Here is a 19946-nt window from a genome sequence, read left to right as displayed (position 1 = left end):
AGTGTAAGAACACCCACAGACAGTACAGAAACAAATGGATGTGGCTGTGTGTCAATAAAACTTTATTTACAAAAACAGGAGGCTGGCACCCCAGGCCATAGTTAACCAGCCCCATTCTTAGACCCTCATGTCTGGTGCCGAGGAAGGCTTATCCACTCCCAGATTATTCTAAGGGAGTTTTACAGGTTAAACACGCACACTCTGGAGCCAGATGGTCTAGTTTGAACCCCGCTCTACCTCTTACTAACTGGCCTCAGGTCAGCTACCTAACCCTTCTCTGCCTCAGTTCTCTTGCCTGTAAAATGGGCATGATGATAATATTTTCCTCTTGGTGTTATTTTGAGGATTCAATGGATTGATGAGCTTAGAACAGTGCCCATCACATAGCAAGCACCTAGCAGTGCAAGTTATTTTAGTGTAAGTTTTGGATGATACCATTATTCAAATGTAACTATTGGATGATATCATTTTTAAAATGTAACTGTTGGGAATTCCCTGGTGGTCCAGTGGTTAGGACTCGGTGCTCTCACTGCTGGGGGCCCCAGGTTCGATTCCTGGTCAGGGAACTAAGATCCCACCAGCCACGCAGCACGGCCAGAAAAAAAAAAAAGAAGTATTGGATGATATCGAATCTCAGCATAAGGAAGTCACTCTTCCCGTTGGGGAGGAAGTTTCAGAAGAAGCTGCTGAAGGAGGCTCTAATGCCTGTCCTGGCAGGCACAGTGTAGCAGGGGCAGGACTGGTGACTGCCCCTCCTTGCAGATGTGCGCCTGGAGCTTTGTTTCTTGCATTGGGATGAGGATGAATGTGGGGCCGCCCTGCCCGGCAAGTACCGGATGGACGTCTGCTGCTGCTCCTTGGGAGCCGCGTGGGGGGCCGCGTGCGAGGCGTGCCCTGAGCCTGAGTCCCCAGCGTTTGCCAGCCTGTGTCCCCGGGGGCTGGGCTTTGCCAGCCGGGACTTCCTCTCAGGCCAGCCCTTCTATAAAGGTGTGTTTGGGCTCAGGGAACCTGGTGGATGGGGAGAGGGCACAGCGTGGGTAGAGGCCTGGAGGTGGGACGTGTGTTTGGGAGAGAGCAAACATCTGTGGCCAGAGGGGTGAACGCTCAGGGGGTGGGGACCCAGAGACATCGGGGCGGCGTGACGTTTTGTGCTCCCATGCTGCAGATGTGAACGAGTGCAAAGCCTTCCCCGGGCTGTGTGCACACGGCACCTGCCGCAACACCGTGGGCAGCTTTCGTTGCTCTTGTGCTGGGGGCTTTGCCCTGGACGCCCAGGAAAGGAACTGCACAGGTACGTGCCCGCGTCTGCCTCCTGGGCGGTTGGGGGGCGCCTACAGGGATGGGGGCCATGAACTAGAGGCACCTGAAAGACAAGAACCGGCCTTTTCCTGCCTGTCTACCTGCCTGCTCTGTGACCGAGGACAGCTCAACACCCTCTCTGGGCCTTCAGGATCCCAGCTATAAAAGGAGGGGCTGGCAGAGGTGGCCTCCAGGGGCCTCCAGGCTGGAAGGAAATTCCCTACCCTCGTCTGTTAACCTGGGTTCAGCAGCTTGGGGCTCCTGTGCACCCCTGGGTGTTTGCAGATGTGGAGGCCCGGCCCGTGCCCGCTCTCTCCACAGACATTGACGAGTGCCGCATCTCCCCTGACCTCTGCGGCCAGGGCACCTGCGTCAACACTCCGGGCAGCTTCGAGTGTGAGTGTTTCCATGGCTACGAGAGTGGCTTCATGATGATGAAGAACTGCATGGGTAGGCAGCCACCCCAGGCAGGGTGATGCTCGGGGGTCTCGGGGCCGAGCCGAGGGATGGGGGTGACATTGCTGTGATGGATGTAGGTGGAGGGGGCCGGAGTGGGGAGAAGCCATGATCCAGCTGGGACACAGTGAGTGTGGGCGTCATCCCTGTAGGCTGCTGGACATTGGGTGTGGCATTCAGATGAGAAGCCTGGGAACCAAGATTCGGGCAGGCCTCCCGGGGGGCTCATAGCATGAGAAGAGGAGGGGGCCCGGGACAGAGGAGCCTCTTCCCCTTTCATTCACTTTTTCATTCAGTGAACATTTCATGTGCATCTACTCAGGGGAACCACAGAGAGCTCGGCAGCAGAGGGCCATTTTCTCTGAGCTCGTGACCTAATGGGGAGATAGATGTTTAATAAAATAAATCTCCAGACAAATGCAAAATAGCCACTGTCACAAGCACTTGAAAGGGCCATATGGTGCAGTGGGAGCGTAGCCCCCTAGGATGTATCCCATTCTGTGGGGCTGAGAGAGTGGGAGTAATTGGGGTGAAGAGGGGCTGAAGAGCAGCTTGAAGAAAGAACAGTGCATGCAAAGGCCCTGGGGTGGACGTGAAGGTTAGAAGGATTTGCTGTGTGGAGGGCCGGGTGGGAGGGGGAACAGCACCTGAGGGGTGGAAGGAGGCCCGTGAGGCTGGAGTGGGAGGAGAGTGGGGGTGGGTGGTGAGGTCCCCCACTCCCTGTGCTGATGCCTGGAGGGGCTGGGCCTTGCCTTCCCTCTGTGTCCTCCAGGGGGCGCTTCTCAGGGCCTCCTTCAGCTCCAGGAGTGTCAGCCTGTGTCCCTGATAATTCTGAGAATTCCAGCTTCCCTCCCAGTCTGACTCCCATGGGTCACCCAAGTCCCCAAACTCCAGGCCCTTTCGGCTTCAGCCAGGGTGACAGGGTTGGGGGAGAGGGGCACAGGGAGAAGCTTCCACAAGCCACATCACACCCTGCCAGGTCAGCGTCCTCACACCTCCTCTCTCTCTCTCCACACGCCCAGACGTGGATGAGTGTGCCCGGGACCCACTGCTGTGCCGGGGAGGCACCTGTACCAACACAGATGGGAGTTACGAGTGCCAGTGCCCCGCTGGACATGCGCTGGTGGCCAAGGGCACTGCTTGTGAGGGTGAGTGTGGGCTGCATGAGGGAGATGATGGGAGTGTGTGTTTGTGCATCTCCCTCAGTACATACTTATGTATATGTGTGCACACGTGTGTCAGTCTCTATGCATGTGAGCGGTCGCATGCATGAGGTAGCATGGGTGCAGGTCATTGTGTGTCCGTGTGATATGACGTGAGGCGGAGGAAGTGTGTATTTGTGTGTCTGTGTGAGCATGCAGGTGTGTATCTGGGAATGTGTATAGGAGTGAGTGTGTGCATGAGTGTTTATATGTGAGTCTGACTGTGTGTCTACACAAGGATGCGTGTTCTTATGCGAGGGGATGTGGTGTTTGTGCATCTAATGAGCTTGTGAGAGAATGTGTGTCTAGGTGTGGATGTGTGTTTGCACACGGGTGGGTGTGTTTGTGAATGGGCTGTGTGCATGTGGGTGTGGGTGTGTGTCGAGGGTGAGTGTGTGTGCATATGAGTGGGTATGAGGTGTATTTGTGAGTCTTATGAGTGTGCATGTGGCTGTGAAGGTGTGTCTACTGAGGGTGATTGTGTTTGCATGTGAGTGGGTGTGAGGGTGTGTTTGTGTGTGAGCTGTGTGCACGTAGGTGCATGGATCAGGGTGTGGGTGTTATCTGCTGAGGGTGTGTGTATTCAAGGGTGTGTTTTGGGTGAGTCTTGTGGGTGTGCACGTGGTCTTGTGGGTGTGCACGTGTGTGGGCACGTGGATCTGGGTGTGGGTGCGTGTTTGTACAAGGGTGAGGTGTGGACTCACACCTGTGGTGGCGTGTGGATGCCAGGAGCATGAATGTATCGGAGTGCACACGTGTCCCAGTGCCTCGGGGTCCTGCAGATGGCGGCTGAACACAGGTCGGGCCTTCCCTGGGGCCCCTCCCCTACCTGCTGTCCCCACCAGCCATGTGCTCCCCCTGCAGACGTTGATGAATGCTCCCTGAGTGACGGCCTGTGTCCCCACGGCCAGTGCGTCAACGTCATTGGTGCCTTCCAGTGCTCCTGCCACGCCGGCTTCCAGAGCACACCTGACCGCCAAGGCTGCGTGGGTGAGACCGCGCCCGCCCCCAGCCCCAGCCGAGGCCCCCACTACCACAGCAGTCTCTCCAAGTCCCTGCCTCTGCTGGCCCCGCCCCCTAGTCAGACCCCTGCTTGACCCGCCCCCGCCACGCCCCCACCTCGCTCCCACCTCCCCCTGCCTCCCGTCCCACCACGCCCCTACCTCGCTCCCGCCATGCCCCGCCTCGCCCTGCCTCCCGCCCCGCCACGCCCACCCACCTCACTCCCGCCACGCCCCCACCTCGCCCTGCCTCCCGCCCCGCCACGCCCCCACCTCGCTCCCGCCATGCACCTACCTCGTCCTGCCTCTCGCCCTGCCTCTCGCCCTGCCACGCCAACCCACCTCGCTCCCATCACACCCCACCTCGCCCTGCCTCCCACCCCGCCACGACCCCCACCTCACTCCCGCCACGACCTCTACCTCGCCCTGCCTCCCGCAGACGTGGACGAATGCCGCTCTGGGAACGGTGGCTGCCACGTGCACTGCATTAACACCGAGGGCAGCTACCGGTGTGGCTGCGGACACGGCTACTCGCTGATGCCTGATGGGAGGGCGTGTGCAGGTGGGTGGGCGCGGCCCCCTCCCTCCGCGTGGGATGGGGAACACACCTTTCCTAACCCAGACGCAGCCGGCCAGACCCGGGACAGGCCGCTGACCCTGCAGCAGGGTCCCTGGGACTCCCCCTCCATCCCTGCCTGCCTGCAGCCCAGCCCCCCACCCTGCTCCCCCAGACGTGGACGAGTGTGAGGAGAACCCGGACATCTGTGACGGGGGCCAGTGCATCAACGTGCCGGGGGGTCACCGCTGCCTCTGCTACGACGGCTTTGTGGCCACGCTGGACATGAGGACGTGTGTGGGTGAGGAGCTGGGACTACATACAGGTGGAGGAGGCAGCTTCACAATTCACCCACCAGGCCTTCCACACAAGGAGGCCACGTGGGCAAGACGGACGACAGTCCCATCCCCGTCACACGCGGGCAGGGGAGATGAGGCTTTGCACTTGGCAGTCTGCTCCTGGCCGCCTGTGCCTAGTGCCCCTGCACCAAGACCCGTGGGATCTCATTCACAGCAGCAGAGGCCCTTGAACCTTGTTATTTTATGAACAGTTATTGAACACTTACCGTGTACCCAGTGCATGCAGAGGCGTGTGCCCTGTTCTGAAAGCAATGTGTAGGATCACTGCAGACCAAGGGGTTTTCTGCAGAGGAAGGTGAGCTAGATGGAAAGACACTGTATTCTCTGAGCCCTGCTTGGGGATCCAAGCTGTTTGGGCCGTGATCACCGTCCTGTCCTGGCTGCAGGTCATCACGGGGCCCAGGGAGCAGATGTCTACTGGGTGCCCCATCAGGGCAGAGCTGGGGCCAGTGTGAGGAAGTACCAGGAAGTAAAAAACATAACCCTCCCAGGGAGATGTGTCCAGCCCAGGACAGCTTAAAGCATTCCCGATCACAGGTGTCTTAGGAAACACTGAAGAAAAGGGGGCTTAAGACCAAGTTAAATAGGAAATGCTGCTTCCTCCATCCCTTCTTGCAGATCCACGTTGGCATAAAGGCTCTGAAAAGGCCTGCAGGAGAAAAAAATCCAGTTAGCTCTGTTTAACTCAGCGTTGTCTAAATGTATTGGTATAAAATCCTTTTGGGAATGCATGTCTGGTGTGTTCCACGGAATATGTGCTGTAGACTGTTGACTGAACATTCGCGGCTGCCCAGCGGTGGAATTGGGGGAGTTCCCCACCCCTGAAGATGGGCAAAGAGAACCCCGATGCAGGGGACCCATGTGGCAGGGCACTTAGCAATGCTGCTGCATCCCCACCCTCACCTGCTTCCTCTCTTGTCATCTCACAGACGTGGACGAGTGTGACCTGAACCCCTACATCTGCCTCCATGGGGTCTGCGAGAACACAAGGGGTTCCTTTGTCTGCCACTGCCAGCTGGGTTACGTCGTCAGAAAGGGGGCCACGGGCTGCTCCGGTGAGCTGGTGGTCAGTGGAGCAGGCGAGGGGGCCCCCGAGGGGCCAACTTAGGGTTCATGGGGTCTGCCCCATCCCTTGGAGCAGAGTACAGCCAGACCTCATTCTTACACATTTCCACTCGTGGGGCCTCACGTTAAAGCAAAGCTTAGGATCCGATCACGTGCCCCTGGGGCTCCCATAGCAGCTCTGCCGGGGGGAGCTCTGGGTCCCTTTGTATCCACACCAGTTCCCAGAGCATGCTAGCCTGATGCTCTTAAGTGGTACAGGGATGAACATTTAAACACTTCCGTAGTTCTTGTTTCAGCCTCCCAGGATTGCTGAACCCCCTGACCACAAACCTGGTGCCTCAGAACCACAGAAATCTACTCTCTCTAGAATTAACAGTTCTGGAGGCCAGAGTCTGAAATCATAGTGTCGGCAGGGTTGGTTCCTTCTTGGGGCCCCAGAGGGAGAATCTCTCCCATCCCTCTCTCCTCACTTCTGGTGGTGGCCATTGGTCCTTGGCGTCCTTGAACACACCATTCCAATCTCCACGTCCATCATCACAGGGCGTTCTCCTCTCTGTGTCCAAATTTCCCTCTTCTTATGAGGACGCCAGTCATTGGTTTTGATCCCCCTGTAATCCAGGATGACCTCATCTGATTTTCGTTACACCTACAAAGACCCTATTTCCAAAAAAGGCCACATTCAGAGGTTCTGGGAGTTAGGATTGGAACACATTTTTTTGGGAGAACATAATTCTACCTGCCATAAGTACATAGTTATTTTAATGCATACTGGAAAGAAACCTTGGAAAACAGTATCAAACCCGTGATTTCTTAGAGATCGTTGTTATTTTTCTTTTAAAATATGTTCACGTGAGTAAAAATGGGAGGCAGTGTAAAGCTTTCAGCGAACAGCAGTTCATTTAGGCGGTGTAGGAACATGGCCGAGATAAGTGTGGTGCAAAGTTGGTTGAGGATTAGACACACGGCTTTAGAAGGAAATCCTGCTTTAGAGAGGGAGCGTGTGCATTAGGACAGTTCCTCTTAGCGTCTGCCCTAAGTCTCTCATGCTGCCATTTCAGACCATTTCTGGGCGCTTCTGGGAGTCATGCCCTGTTGGGTTTGGGGGTTTTCCTCTTGGGCTCTGGGTGAAGGGGGAAGCTCCCGCAGTGGTGTGGGGACATGTCTGGGCCAGCCCTGCCCTAGGGAAGATCCTTGCTCTCTCCCTTGCTCCTGCACTGAGTCTTGCCACTCTGTACCTGAAGCCCTATTTCTACTGGGCCCAGGTTTCCCGGGGCTGTTGCATGCTCCACCCCCTCTCCTGGTCCTGCCCCTCCTATGCCTGGGTCCTTCTTCTCTCAGATGTGGACGAATGTGAGCTTGGGGGACACAGCTGTGATGGTCACGCCTCCTGCCTCAACGTCCCTGGGAGTTTCAGCTGCAGGTGCCAGCCAGGCTGGGTGGGGGATGGCTTCGAATGCCACGGTGAGTGCCTGAGGGCAGGAGGTCCGGGCAAGAGCTGTAGAGGTAGGTGGGGCGGTGCAGGGGGAGGCAGGTGGCAGGGAGGGGTGGCTGGGCTCAGGCATGTCCAGGGGGGCCGGTCAGGGCTGGGGTTGGAGGGTCTGCCTCCCTGCAGCCCCTCAGTGCACACACCCAGGGGACTCCGGGTCCCATCTCCTGCAGACCTGGATGAATGCGCCTTCCAGGAGCATGGGTGCAGCCCGAGAGCTGACTGCCTCAACACTCCCGGCTCCTACCGCTGTGCCTGCCCCCCGGGCTTTGCCGGGGACGGCTACTTCTGCGAAGGTGAGGTCAGGGGTTAGGATGGGAGGGCTGGAGGGGCCCGGGAGGCACAGCCATGGGGGCTGGATTCCAAGGTGGCCACAGTGGTCAGTTGGCTTCCCGACTTGCACTGATCCACCCACCCACCCCGTGGGTGCCGGAGAGGACATGCCTTCAGCATTTGGGGCCACAGGCCAGAGCCTGAGTCCCTGGAGGCAGTCTTCTCCCCTGGACTCAGAATGCATGGAGCCTTATGGATGTGGGGAACAGGAGAACTTGCTTACTTCCTGGCGGCCCTCCACCCCAGATCCTGAGTGACCAGGTCCCCTATCTGCTCCCTGGCCCTGACTTGGTCACCTGCCCTCCAAGTTCCCCGGGCTACTTGCCAGCTCCCTGGAACCCTGGGTGACTGAAGGATTTGAATGACAGGGGCCACCTGCCCACCCTGAGTGGGTCCTGGCCAGCTGACCCCCAGCCCTCTGTCTCTGGGTCCCCTTAGACAGGGACGAGTGTGCAGAGAATGTGGACCTTTGCGAGAATGGGCAGTGTCTCAATGCCCCCGGGGGGTACCGCTGTGAATGCGAGATGGGCTTCAACCCCACAGAGGACCAGCACGCCTGCCAGGGTGAGGTCTGGGGCTGCTGGGGTGTGGGCGGGTCCCTGGAGCCGCTGGCACTGGGGGTGACAGGAGCAGGATGCCAGGTGGGCTGGGCTGCGCTGAGCTGGGGTCCCCCCCCAGATGTGGACGAGTGTGTTCTCGGGAACCTGTGTGTGTTCGGGAGCTGTGAGAACCTGCCAGGCATGTTCCGCTGCGTCTGCGATGAGGGCTACGAGCTGGACCGCGGAGGCGGCAACTGCACAGGTGTGGGGTCCATGGGGCTGGGGAGGGGGCGTGCAGCTCATGTGTCCCAAACAGGGTTCAGCATCAGCAGTAAATATTTTCAGGTTTCGGCCATACAGTCTCTGCCTTGTTGCTCGGAAACAGACACAGGCGATAAGTGAATGAATGAGCGTGCCTGTGTGCCAATAAAACTTTATTCACACAAACAGATAGGGGGCCGGATTTGGCCCACAGGTTGTAGTCTGCCAGCCCCTGGCTCAAAACATGTCCTGAATGTTGCTTTTTGTAGGTTAGCTCGTGGAATCTGGGGCAGCGAGAGCTGTCAAGGGCAAACCTCCAGGCCAAGTAGAACAGAGCAGGGGAGGGCGTGGGGTCGCCTGGGACAGGGCAGACCCCAGAGGCTGCTGTCCCATCAGGCTTTCTTCCCGGGGGAGGATGTGACCTGGCCCCTAAGCCTGGCCCCCAACAGCCAGGGCTCGACTCCCTGGGAAGAAGGCAGGAGGGAAGTGGGTCAAGGGAGGGCTCCCTGCTGACGGTGCCCCCACCCCACAGATGTGAATGAGTGTGCAGACCCCGTGAACTGCATCAACGGCCTGTGTGTCAACACCCCCGGCAGCTACCTCTGCAACTGCCCCCAGGATTTTGAGCTGAACCCCAGCGGGGTGGGCTGCGTGGGTGAGCACGCACTCCACTCCGGGTGGGGTTTTGGGGTCAGTGGGCTGGATGGGGCCATAGCCTGGGTCACCCAGATCCACCTGCTCCTGACACACAGGCCCTTGGCCAGAGTGATCATCCCGATCGTCTGTTGAGATACAGCCTTCTGCTCTAGACAGACGGACAGACACATGCATAGAGTCACACATGCACACAGAAATATGCATGCACACACTTCCACAGTCACACAGAGGCACCCATGCACACACAGACACACATAGAGTAACACACAGTTACATGTACACAGAAGTGCAAACACACACACACACACCATTTCTCCCCCACCACTTGCTAACCATCCCTTTCTGCCTCTTAAGACACCCGGGTCGGGAACTGTTTCCTGGACACACAGGACCGAGGGGACGGTGGCATTTCCTGCGGTGTGGAGATCGGGGTTGGCGTCACCCGAGCATCCTGCTGTTGCTCCCTGGGACGGGCCTGGGGCAACCCCTGTGAGCTGTGCCCGCTGGCCAATACCAGTGAGTCCCTGGGGGAGTGGGGGCGGGGGAAGGCAGAGAGACCTAGCCCTGGTCCAGGCTCCCGCAGGGCTTAGTGGGTCACCTCTGCTAAGGGAGGGACACTGGGAACGAGAGAGGGAGAAGGGCTCGCCCTGGGTCACACAGCATATTCTCAGCAGTTCATCATCTAGGTCTCTCCCCAAAGTCTCCTTCTGCCATCTCTTCCTGCAAATTCTTTGTGTGTTTATATTCACTTGCTCACTCAGTCAATCAACAAACATTGAGCGTTCCTCTGTGTCCTGTTGTAGGGGTGGGGACCTAGAGAAGGATGGACCGCAACTGCTGTACACTGCCCCTTACCCGTAAACCAACAGTCCCTGGACTGTTGAGAGTGGAACGATCCTAAGGGTCTGTTTGAGGCATAGTGATGGGTCAGGAGGAAGCCATGGAGAGGAAGGGGGTAAGGGAAGCCTTCCCAACATAGGGACTTGAATGAGGTTTTGAAGGGTGAGTAGGAGTTTTCCAGGCAGAGTAGGGGAAAGCGTGTGGGGTGCAGTGGGAAGAGCATTTGCAAAGTCGTCAGGTGTCAAGTAGGGAGGCAGCTGTCCACCTATTCAGGTGTGTGTGTGTGTACATCCAGGGTCTTCCTTTCATGGGGGAAACTTGTGGTCACACTAGGGTCTGGTTGTGGATCACAAAGAATCCCTACCTACCCTGAGCTACTACCACAAAATCCATCTGCTCACATGTTGAATTGTGAGCACATGTTTACACACACACACACACACACACTGGATCCCCCAGGATTGGCTCAATGTCTCTTGGTCCCAAGAGGCTGAGGAGGTAAGGGATGTAATTTCTGTGCTAAAGGGATGTAAGGCCCACTCTTGAGCCCTTTCTAGGGGACCTCCTCTCCCCTGCTTCCCCTGAGCTTTGCCCAAATGCCCCATCCCACAGCCCCTCACAAGCACCTCTTTCCCTTGCAGCTGAGTACAGAACCCTGTGCCCGGGGGGTGAGGGCTTCCGGCCCAATCCCATCACCGTCATTCTGGAAGGTGAGTTCCTGGTAGACCATCCACTGATTGACCTTCCTCTCATTCCCCCCTCAGCGAGGAACAGAGTTGGGCCGCTTTGGGGTTGGGGGCAGATCCTCTCAGCCGTCTCCTCTTCCACCTGTTGGTTTATTGATTCATTCTTCTATCCATCCCCCATCCACCCATCGATCCATTCATGTCTCATCTACCCACCCATACATCCATTCCCTATTTATCCATTCTTCCTTCTTTCCTTCCATCCATTCATCCATCCATCCATCCATATATATAAGTATGTTCATCCATCTACTCACCCACCCACCCACCCATCTACTCATTTATCTTTTCGTCCATTGACCCATTTGCTTATTCACCCATCTAGCACTTTTCATATCCACCCATGTACCCATCCACACATCCATCCTCCCATATCCATCCATCCATCTATCCATGGGAGTAATGAGATTGGAGAATTCCATCAAGACGGAACTTTGTGATGGATGGATAGATGAAAGGATGTTCTATCCAATGAAGGGAAAGAGGATGAATTCAGGGTGACATTGACCCAGGAGAGTCTGGGTGCAACCTCCAAATATCCAACAGCTCTTGGGTATTCTTTTTTTTAATTAATTAATTTATTTTTGGCTGTGTTGGGTCTTCATTGCTGCACGTGGGCTTTCTCTAGTTGCGGCGAGCGGGGGCTACTCTTCACTGCAGTGTGCTTGCTTCTCATTGTGGTGGCTTCTCGTTGTGGAGCATGGGCTCGCAGCACGTGGGCTTCAGTAGTTGTGGCTCGCGTGCTCTAGAGCGCAGGCTCAGTAGTTGTGGCGCACGGGCTTAGTTGCTCCATGGCATGTGGGATCTTCCCGGCCCAGGGATCGAACCCATGTCCCCTGCATTGGCAGGCGGATTCTTAACCACTGCACCACCAGGGAGGTCCCTGAGTATTCTTAAAGAAGCAGGACTGACTCTCCAGGACCCTGGAGAGCCCAGGGCAAGGCATGGGTGTCCCCCAAGTCCTCTGCTTGGATTTACCTTCCAATCACAGCTTCCTCACTTCCTGACAGACATTGACGAATGCCAGGAGCTGCCAGGGCTGTGCCAGGGGGGCAACTGTGTCAACACCTTCGGCAGCTTCCAGTGCGAGTGTCCACCTGGCTACCACCTCAATGAGGACACCCGCATCTGTGAGGGTGAGCTTGAACCCACCCCATCCTCCCTGCCTTCCTGCTCAGCCTCACCTCCTTTTCAGGTACTGGGACCTCACGTGCCCCTTGGAGTCTTCTCACCTGCTTTGTTGCCTGGGGCCCGTTAGAAGGGTTGGGAAGGTTTCCTCGGAATGTCCCAATCTACCCTCTGCTCCGCTGTCCCCTCCCCGTCTCCCCATTGCCTGACCTCCAGCCTCCTTCCCACTCAGCAATGACCTGGCTTTATCTCAGTGACCATGCCCTTCTTCCCTTTGATTAAAAGCTGAGCAAGGCCCAGAGCTAAGAGGGGGAAGGGAAAGACACCAAAGGAACAGCCATACCTTTCCTTTTCACTTGTCTCCTTACTGTCCTCTTCTGCGTCTTAGTAACAATCAACAGTTAACTGGTGTCTGTGATTGCATGTCACCACGGTGCTGACATCTGCATTTGTCATTCGTTCATTCACCAAAACAGCCTCATGAGAAAGATGTTCCTATTATGACCCCATTTTTCAGATGCAGAAACTAAGGCTCAAGGGGGTTAAGTCACGTGAGAGGTACCAGCTAGTAAGTGATTGAAACTGGCTTTGAGCCCAGCCATTCTTATCCTTGAGTCTGAGCTCTTTTGATGCAATATATGAAATTCCTTCCTTCCTTCATTCATCCATCCATCCATCTGTCCACCAATCCATTCTTTTTCCTCTTTTCAACAATATTAACTGAGCACCTGCATGCAACCAGACACTGACATCAGCACACGAGGACAGTAGGTCTTTCACTCTGATCAGCACTCTTTAGAAACTCAAGGAAATGGTGAAAGAAGGGAGAGATCTAAGATTGAAAGCCCAATTTCCTTTCTACATGGAGGTGGGAGCTGTCAAACCAGAGTCAGAACCCAAAATGCTTGAAAAATATCTCATGCCTCCCTGCCTCCCCTATTCCGTAGACTCTCAAGGGAAAAAGGGAAAAGTCCTGTCCTCAGATATGGCCCTGTGTTGCATTTCTTGACTGTCACAGGGCAGGGAGACTTCAACCTGAATGTTAACCTTGGCTGTGGAGCCTCGCAGGGCCAGTTTGTGCCCTTGAGGGCTGCAGGCTTGCAGCATTTCCCAGCTTTCAGACTCAAGGGCCCTGTACTCCAAAGGGTGCCATTCCCTCACCCCTCCCACCCCCGCTTAGTTTAATGCTCTGCTGTCACCATCTTGAAATTCTTCATATACTTTGCCCTGGACAAATTCTGTAGCCAGTCCTTGTCAAACATTTTGTCTAACTCCTAGAATCACTAAGTCATATGGTAATTCTATGTTTGACTTTTTGAGGAACTGCCAAACTGTTTTCCACAGCAGCTGCACCACTTTGCATTTTCACCAGCAACATAAGAGGGTTCTAGTTTCTCCACATCGTTATCAACACTTGTTATTTTCCATTGTGTAAAATATTATCCTAGTGGGTGTGAAATGGTATCTCATTGTGGTTTTGATTTGTATTTTCCTAATGACTAATGAGGTTGAGTACCTTTGGAGAAATGTCTATTTAGGTCTTTTGCCCATTTTAAAATTGGATTGTTTACCTTTCTGTTGTTGAGTTGTGAGAGTTCTTTATATATACTGGATATAAGACTCCCGTCGGATATGTGATTTGCAAAGAGTTTCTCCAGTTCTGTGAGTTGTCTTTTCACTTTCTCGATAGTGTCTGCTGATGCACAGCAGGTTTAAATTTTGATGAAATCCAATTTATCTGTTTTATTTTTCCTTTTGTGGTTTGTGCTTTTGGTGTCATATCTAAGAATCCATTTGCTAAACACAGGGTCATTAAGATTTACCCCTATGTTTTCTTCCAAGAGTTTTATGGTTTTAGCTCTCATGTTTAGGTCTTCTATTTTGAGTTAATTTTTGTATATGGTGTGAGGTAGGGATCCAACTTCATTCTTTTGCCTGTTGGTATCTAACTGTCCCAGCACCATTTGCTGAAGAGACTTTTCTTTCTGCACTTTGGTGAAAATCAATTGACTGTAGATGTCTTGGTTTGTTTCTGGTCTCTGAATTCTATTCCACTGATTTATAGTTCTATCCTCATGCCAGTACCACTCTGTTTTGATTACTATAGCATTGTAAGTAGGTTTTGAAATGGGAACGTGTGACTCCTCCAACTTTATTTTCTTTTCTCAATATTGTTTTGGCTGTTTGGGGTCCCTTACAATTTCATATGAATGTTAGGATCAGCTTTTCCATTTCTGCCAGAAGAAGAGAAGTCACTGGGATTTTGATGGGAATTACATTGAATCTATAGATCACTTTAGGGAGTATTGCGATTTTAACAGTAATGAGTGTTTTCAACCATGTACACAGGATGCCTTTCCATTTATTTAGGTCTTCTCTCATTTTTTTTCAGAAATGTTTTATAGTTTTCTGTGTACAAGTCTTTCACCTCTTGGGTTGAATTTATTCTTAAGTATTTAATCTTTTGGATTCTATTATAATTGGAATTATTTTCTTAATTTCCTTTCTGGTTGCTTTTTGGTAGTTTGTAGAAATACAACTGAAATTTCTATGTCGGTGTGTTGAGCTTGCATTCTGCGTTGTGCCCGCTTCATTTATTAGCGCTAATAGTTTTCATTCTGTGGGTTCTCTAGCATATTTTATATGTCAGATCCCCTGGTTTTGTAAGTTTTTGACGGGATTCCTGAGTTCCTCAAAAGTTAATTTTGTCAGTTTTTGCTCAGCTCAGTAGCTGTTTTTGTGGAGGAATAAAGCTCTGACATGCCCTATTCTGCCGTTTTTGGAAATGTCACTCCTAGCTTGCTAATACTCCACCACCTGTTTTTGTAGAGCCCACCAAGAATGCTTTTCACATTTTTAGGTTATTGGAAAAAATCAAAAGGAGAATAATACTTTGCACCGCATGAAAATGACATGAAATTCACATTTCAGTGGCCATAAATCAAGTTTTACTGGCGCACAGCATGCTAGTTTGTTTACCCATTGTCTGTGGCTGGCTGCCTTCACGCTACCACGGCAAAGTGAATAGCTCATCAGAGACCATTGTTTGGCTCGCAAAACTGAAAAAAATATTTACTTCCAGCCCTTTACAGAAAATGTGTGCTGCTTCTGGACTAAGGGATCAATGAGATTGAGAATCAAGTTTTTTCTTTCAGGAATATTTTATCCATAGGGCTTTGCTTCCTATTGCATCACACTGGGAAGCACATGATTGCCCCACTCTTGGTGATAATATCATTAAATGAGCTCAGATCATATTTTTTCTTCATAGAAGTGGGATCATAGTAAACTTTTTTCCCCACCTAATACTGTGCCGTATCTTTACACATCGCTAAGATGTCTGTGCATTTTAACCTAATCTTGAAACTAAACTCAACCGCATAGTGAAGTGGCTCTAGCAGACCTGGAGTGGGGAGTTATCCAGACTCCTGGATGCAGACAATTCCTCCCTCCCCCTGTAGACGTCGATGAATGCTCTGCACACTCGGGCATCTGTGGCCCTGGTACCTGCTACAACACTCTGGGGAACTACACTTGTGTCTGCCCAGCGGAATACCTGCAAGTCAACGGTGGCAACAACTGCATGGGTACGAAGTGTGATGATGGGGGACCCCAGCCGTTGTGGGAAAAGCACTCGGGTGTGGGAGGGGCTTCTGGGAGTCTCCAAGCCTTGGAAGAGTGTGGAGAGGCATGTTTGTGGGAGGAGAGAGGGAGGGTGAGTGTATTTGAGATGCTGGTATGCAGCAGTGAGCAAGGCTGCAGGGCTCAGGGACCCAGGGCTGCCGTGTATGGTTGTCCAGGTTGTGCACTGCCTGAGAAAGGCTAAATGTGAAGGGCACCCTCATGTGTGTTGGGGAGAAGTCAAGCCAGTAATTTCCAAATGGATTTATGAATGAGTTCCTATCTCTCTGGCTCTCTTCCTCTGGTGTCTCTTGCCTGCATCCTTCACCCCAACCCAACTGCAGACATGAGGAAGAGTGTCTGCTTCCGGCACTATAACGGTACCTGTCGGAATGAGCTGACCTTTAACGTGACCCGGAAGACGTGCTGCTGTTCTTACAACATTGGCCAGGCCTGGAATAGACCCTGCGAGGCCTGCCCAACTCCTGCCAGCCGTAAGTGCCCCTCCCTGGCCTTCATTCCAGCTTGGCCCTTTTTAATGCAGTGTTTAATGAGGCATACCGCACTTAGGACTCCCAGATGAGTCTGTTGTTCTGATGAGAGCTGAAGAGTTGAAGTTCCATCCCAGTCAACGTATGGAAAAATCAATACTTTTAAGGAGGGCAAGGCATCCTTCTATTTCACAGACTCGGGGAATTCAGGATGGATCAGTGAGGCTTTCATTTGTGCTGAAGAACCTTGAACACTCACAGATTATTTGGGGGGGTGGGGGGGTCAGTGAGTGAGTGCCTAGGGCCAGAGAGAAAAGCACAGCTGGTTGGAGGCACCAGGGCCCCATGAGCTGCGGGCGGAGCAAGCTTGCAGAAGCTCTGAGGAGGATTACAGAAATGTCGGTCAGGATGAGGAAGGGTATTCCAGGCAAGGAACAGCAGGAGCAAAGTCCTGAAAGAAGGACTGAGCAGAAGAACTTTTTGGCAGTTGGGATGAGACCTATTAGGATGATCTAGCAACCAGCCCAGGCATCAGAAAGAGCTGCAGGAATGGAGCGGTGAGTAGCGGGGATAACTAGGGGGTTACAGGTTTATTAGTGCTATGGACTGAATGTTTGAGTTCCCCCCAAATTCATATGTTGGGGCCCTAACCCCCAGTGTGATGGCATTTGGAGGTGGAGCCTTTGGGAGTTAATTAGGTCATGTGGATGGAGCCCCTAAATGCGATTAGTGCCCTGATAAGAAGAGACACAAGAAACGTTCTCTCTTTGCCACGTGAAGACACAGCAAGAAGACAGACAGGAAGAGTTCTCAGCAGACACCAGATCTGCTGGTGCCTTGATCTTGGATTTCCCAGCCTGCGGAACTGTGAGAAGTAAACATTGGTTATTGAAGCCATCCAGTTCATGGTATTTCCTTATAGCAGCCTGAACTAAGACAATTAGTTTCCTAGGGTTGTGGCAACAGATACCACAAACTTGGTGGCTTAAGAAAAAAAAAGAACACCAGAAACGTATTTTCTCACAGTCTTGGAGGCTAGACGTCATAAATCAAGGTGTGGGCAGGGTCACGCTTCCTTCAGAGGATCTAGGGATGAATTCTTACTTGCTTCATCCAGGTTCTGGTGGTTCCAGGCATTCTTTGGTGTTGCTTGGCTTGTACCTGCATCTCCTCCATCTCTGCCTTCAACTCATATGGCTTCTCCCTGTGTCTCCACATGTCTCTTCATTTCTTATAAGGACACCAATCATTGCATTAGGGCTACTCTGATCCAGGATGACTTTCAGTTGACTGTATCTGCAAAGACCCTATTTCCCAAAAAGGTCACATTCAGAGGGTCTGGGTGGACATGAACTTTGGGGGTGGAGGGTCATTGTTCAACCCCGTGTAGTGGTATGAGAAGGGGTCATTACTGGCTGTCTCTGAGTGCCGGGCCCTGTTCTGGGTTCTAGGAAATAAGAATAAGGTAGACCCAAGCTGTGCAGTCTGGGAGGAAACTGCAGACAGCCAAGTCTGGTCATGAGATTGTCAAGACAGATCAAATGTCACTCACAAATTATGTGCTGGGAGTTAGGTACCTACCTGAATCTTATGCACCTGAATCTGAGGTGCGGGTTGAATATGATGAGACAGAAGTCCACACTAAGCATAGGGGCCACTGAGACTGGTCTGTTCTCATCATGATACAGGCAGAAGAGCGAGTGAGGAGCAGGGCAGGGACCTGGGGAAAGGTGGCACTGCCCAAATGCCTGCCCATGTCTATCAGGTGGGTCCAGGGACACCCACCCACCTGGCAATCTAGGTCGGGCAAGCAGCATCTTGGTGTCAGCAGGGGGATACAGTCAGAGAGTGAATTGCCCTGGAAGAGCCAAAGGATGGCGTCATCAGCTGTCCAGGGCCAGAGTGGTGGGCTGCCCAGAGTCCTCAAGGTTGAAGTGGACTATGCTAGGGAACAGCAAAGGGAACAGCATATGCAAAGTTCCGGTAGTATGACAGAGCAGGACACATCCAGACATGGAATGAAATCATATAACAGGAGGGCAGGAGATGCTGTTGGAGGAAAGGTGGGGCTGAGGGTGAAGGTTCTTGAGGTCCAGACTGAAGAGTCTGCATTTTATAGTGAGGACAGTGGGGTGTAGCTGGTGGCACTCATGCAGGGAAGAGATGAGGGAGGTCATGTCTATGTGTTAGAAGATCACACCACACAGGCGAATGGCACCCGTAACCCTAGTAACCCTCCCAGCGCTGGTCAGAGTGGAGGGAGGAAGAGGGACTAGTTGTCAGAGGCCAGGTGAGCACTGGGCTACAGGGATGGACAAACTGATCAGAGGAGGAGGAGGTGTCCTCCCAGGGAGGCTGCAGCCCCAGGGCCCTGCCTTCCCCATTCTCCTTTGCCCAGTGGATTACCAGATCCTGTGTGGAAACCAGGTTCCCGGATTCGTCATTGACATCCACACAGGGAAGCCCCTCGGTGAGTGACCACCACCCTCCTGTCTGTAGCCCCAGGTCACTCTGTGCCCAGAGCCCTGCCCCCTCTCTTCCTCTCCCCCCACAGCTCTTTCCCTTCCACCCTCCCCTACCCCACACCCTCATTCTTCCAACTCCTCAGGCCAGGAATCCTGCCCCTTTTTTAAAAAAAGCAATGAGAGTATTTTTATTAAATTGTTATTCATTTTTTAAGCTTCTGTAAAAATACACATAACATTTACCATTTTAACCATTTTTATGTGTCCAGTTCAATGGCATTGATTACATTCACATTGTTGTGCAACCATCCCCACCATGCATCTCCAGAACTTTTCATCTTCGCAAACTGCAACTCTGTCCCCATGAAACACTGACTCCCATCCCCCTCCCCCAGCTCCTGGGAACCCCCATTCTACTTTCTGTCTGTAAATCTAACCTCATAGAAACAGATTCGTACAGTATTTGTCCTTTTGTGTCTGTCTTATTTCACTCGTCATAATGCCCCCAAGGTTCATCCGTGTTGCAGTGGAGCAGAACGCTCCCTTTTTAAGTTAAATGAGGTTTTGTGCAATTCTATACCTGAATGCCACATTTCAGCTGTGCGGTGTTTCATTGATGAACCTATTTTCAGTTGTTTTCATTCCACCGTTGTATTCTCCTTATTTTCAACAATTGGAACAGAGCAGATAAGAGCAACTCCCCCTCCAGTCACCCCCTCAAATCTAAGTCTCCTTCATACTCTCCCAAGGTCATAACTCAGTCTCCCATGGATGGATACAGGCTGATTCCAGGTTCTTTTATATGAACAATAGATTTATTGATTTATAATTCATGCTTTACACCTGGAGTATTTCTTTCTAGTTCTTTTTTTTTTTTTTTTTTTTTTTTTTGTGGTATGCGGGCCTCTCACTGTTGTGGTCTCTCCCGTTGTGGAGCACAGGCTCCGGACGCGCAGGCCCAGCCGTCGTGGCCCACGGGCCCAGCCGCTCCGCGGCATGCGGGATCCTCCCAGACCGGGGCACGAACCCGCGTCCCCTGCATCGGCAGGCGGACTCTCAACCACTGCGCCACCAGGGAAGCCCTCTTTCTAGTTCTTTCTTCATGCATTTAAACACACATAGAGATCCGCCTTTGAAAATGTATGGCATTGTTTTCTGGGGAGTTGGACATAAATTCTGTGCTTTCTTATGTCTTCTTGTCTGCAACTTATTTTTCTCACCCAGCAAAAAGTCATGAAGAACCAGCCAGGTTACTACACGCAGCACTGCCTCCCTCTTTGCCCTGCTCTGTAGTATTCCATACATGGACACATCCCAGGTCATAAGTCAGTCCCCCATGGATGGACACATAGGCAGATTCCAGGTTCTTTTATATAAACAGCAGCTTTATTGAGATATAACTCACTTCACCCATCAAAAGCGCACAATTCAGTGGGTTTTC

General features: G+C 52.7%; 1 protein-coding gene across 1 annotated transcript in view; it reads left to right on the top strand.

Moving 5' to 3' along the window:
• FBN3 (fibrillin 3) overlaps positions 1 to 19946 on the top strand; it is a gene marked incomplete at both ends in the record, with an annotated part of 60439 nt that overhangs the window by 18054 nt on the left and 22439 nt on the right. The window contains 19 exons of the mRNA XM_082835569.1: positions 763 to 987; positions 1166 to 1291; positions 1621 to 1749; positions 2778 to 2903; positions 3822 to 3947; positions 4398 to 4520; positions 4690 to 4815; positions 5803 to 5928; positions 7277 to 7399; positions 7598 to 7720; positions 8196 to 8321; positions 8436 to 8558; positions 9090 to 9212; positions 9569 to 9730; positions 10696 to 10764; positions 11811 to 11936; positions 15390 to 15515; positions 15894 to 16043; positions 18439 to 18510. Of these exons, the coding sequence (XP_082691695.1) occupies positions 763 to 987; positions 1166 to 1291; positions 1621 to 1749; positions 2778 to 2903; positions 3822 to 3947; positions 4398 to 4520; positions 4690 to 4815; positions 5803 to 5928; positions 7277 to 7399; positions 7598 to 7720; positions 8196 to 8321; positions 8436 to 8558; positions 9090 to 9212; positions 9569 to 9730; positions 10696 to 10764; positions 11811 to 11936; positions 15390 to 15515; positions 15894 to 16043; positions 18439 to 18510 (2430 nt within the window). The remainder of the gene's footprint in view (positions 1 to 762; positions 988 to 1165; positions 1292 to 1620; positions 1750 to 2777; positions 2904 to 3821; positions 3948 to 4397; positions 4521 to 4689; positions 4816 to 5802; positions 5929 to 7276; positions 7400 to 7597; positions 7721 to 8195; positions 8322 to 8435; positions 8559 to 9089; positions 9213 to 9568; positions 9731 to 10695; positions 10765 to 11810; positions 11937 to 15389; positions 15516 to 15893; positions 16044 to 18438; positions 18511 to 19946) is intronic.

Source organism: Leucopleurus acutus (genome assembly GCF_964270905.1).
Source record: "Leucopleurus acutus genome assembly, chromosome: 3".
NCBI lineage: Eukaryota > Metazoa > Chordata > Mammalia > Artiodactyla > Delphinidae > Leucopleurus > Leucopleurus acutus.
This window is presented reverse-complemented; position numbering and strand designations above follow the sequence as displayed.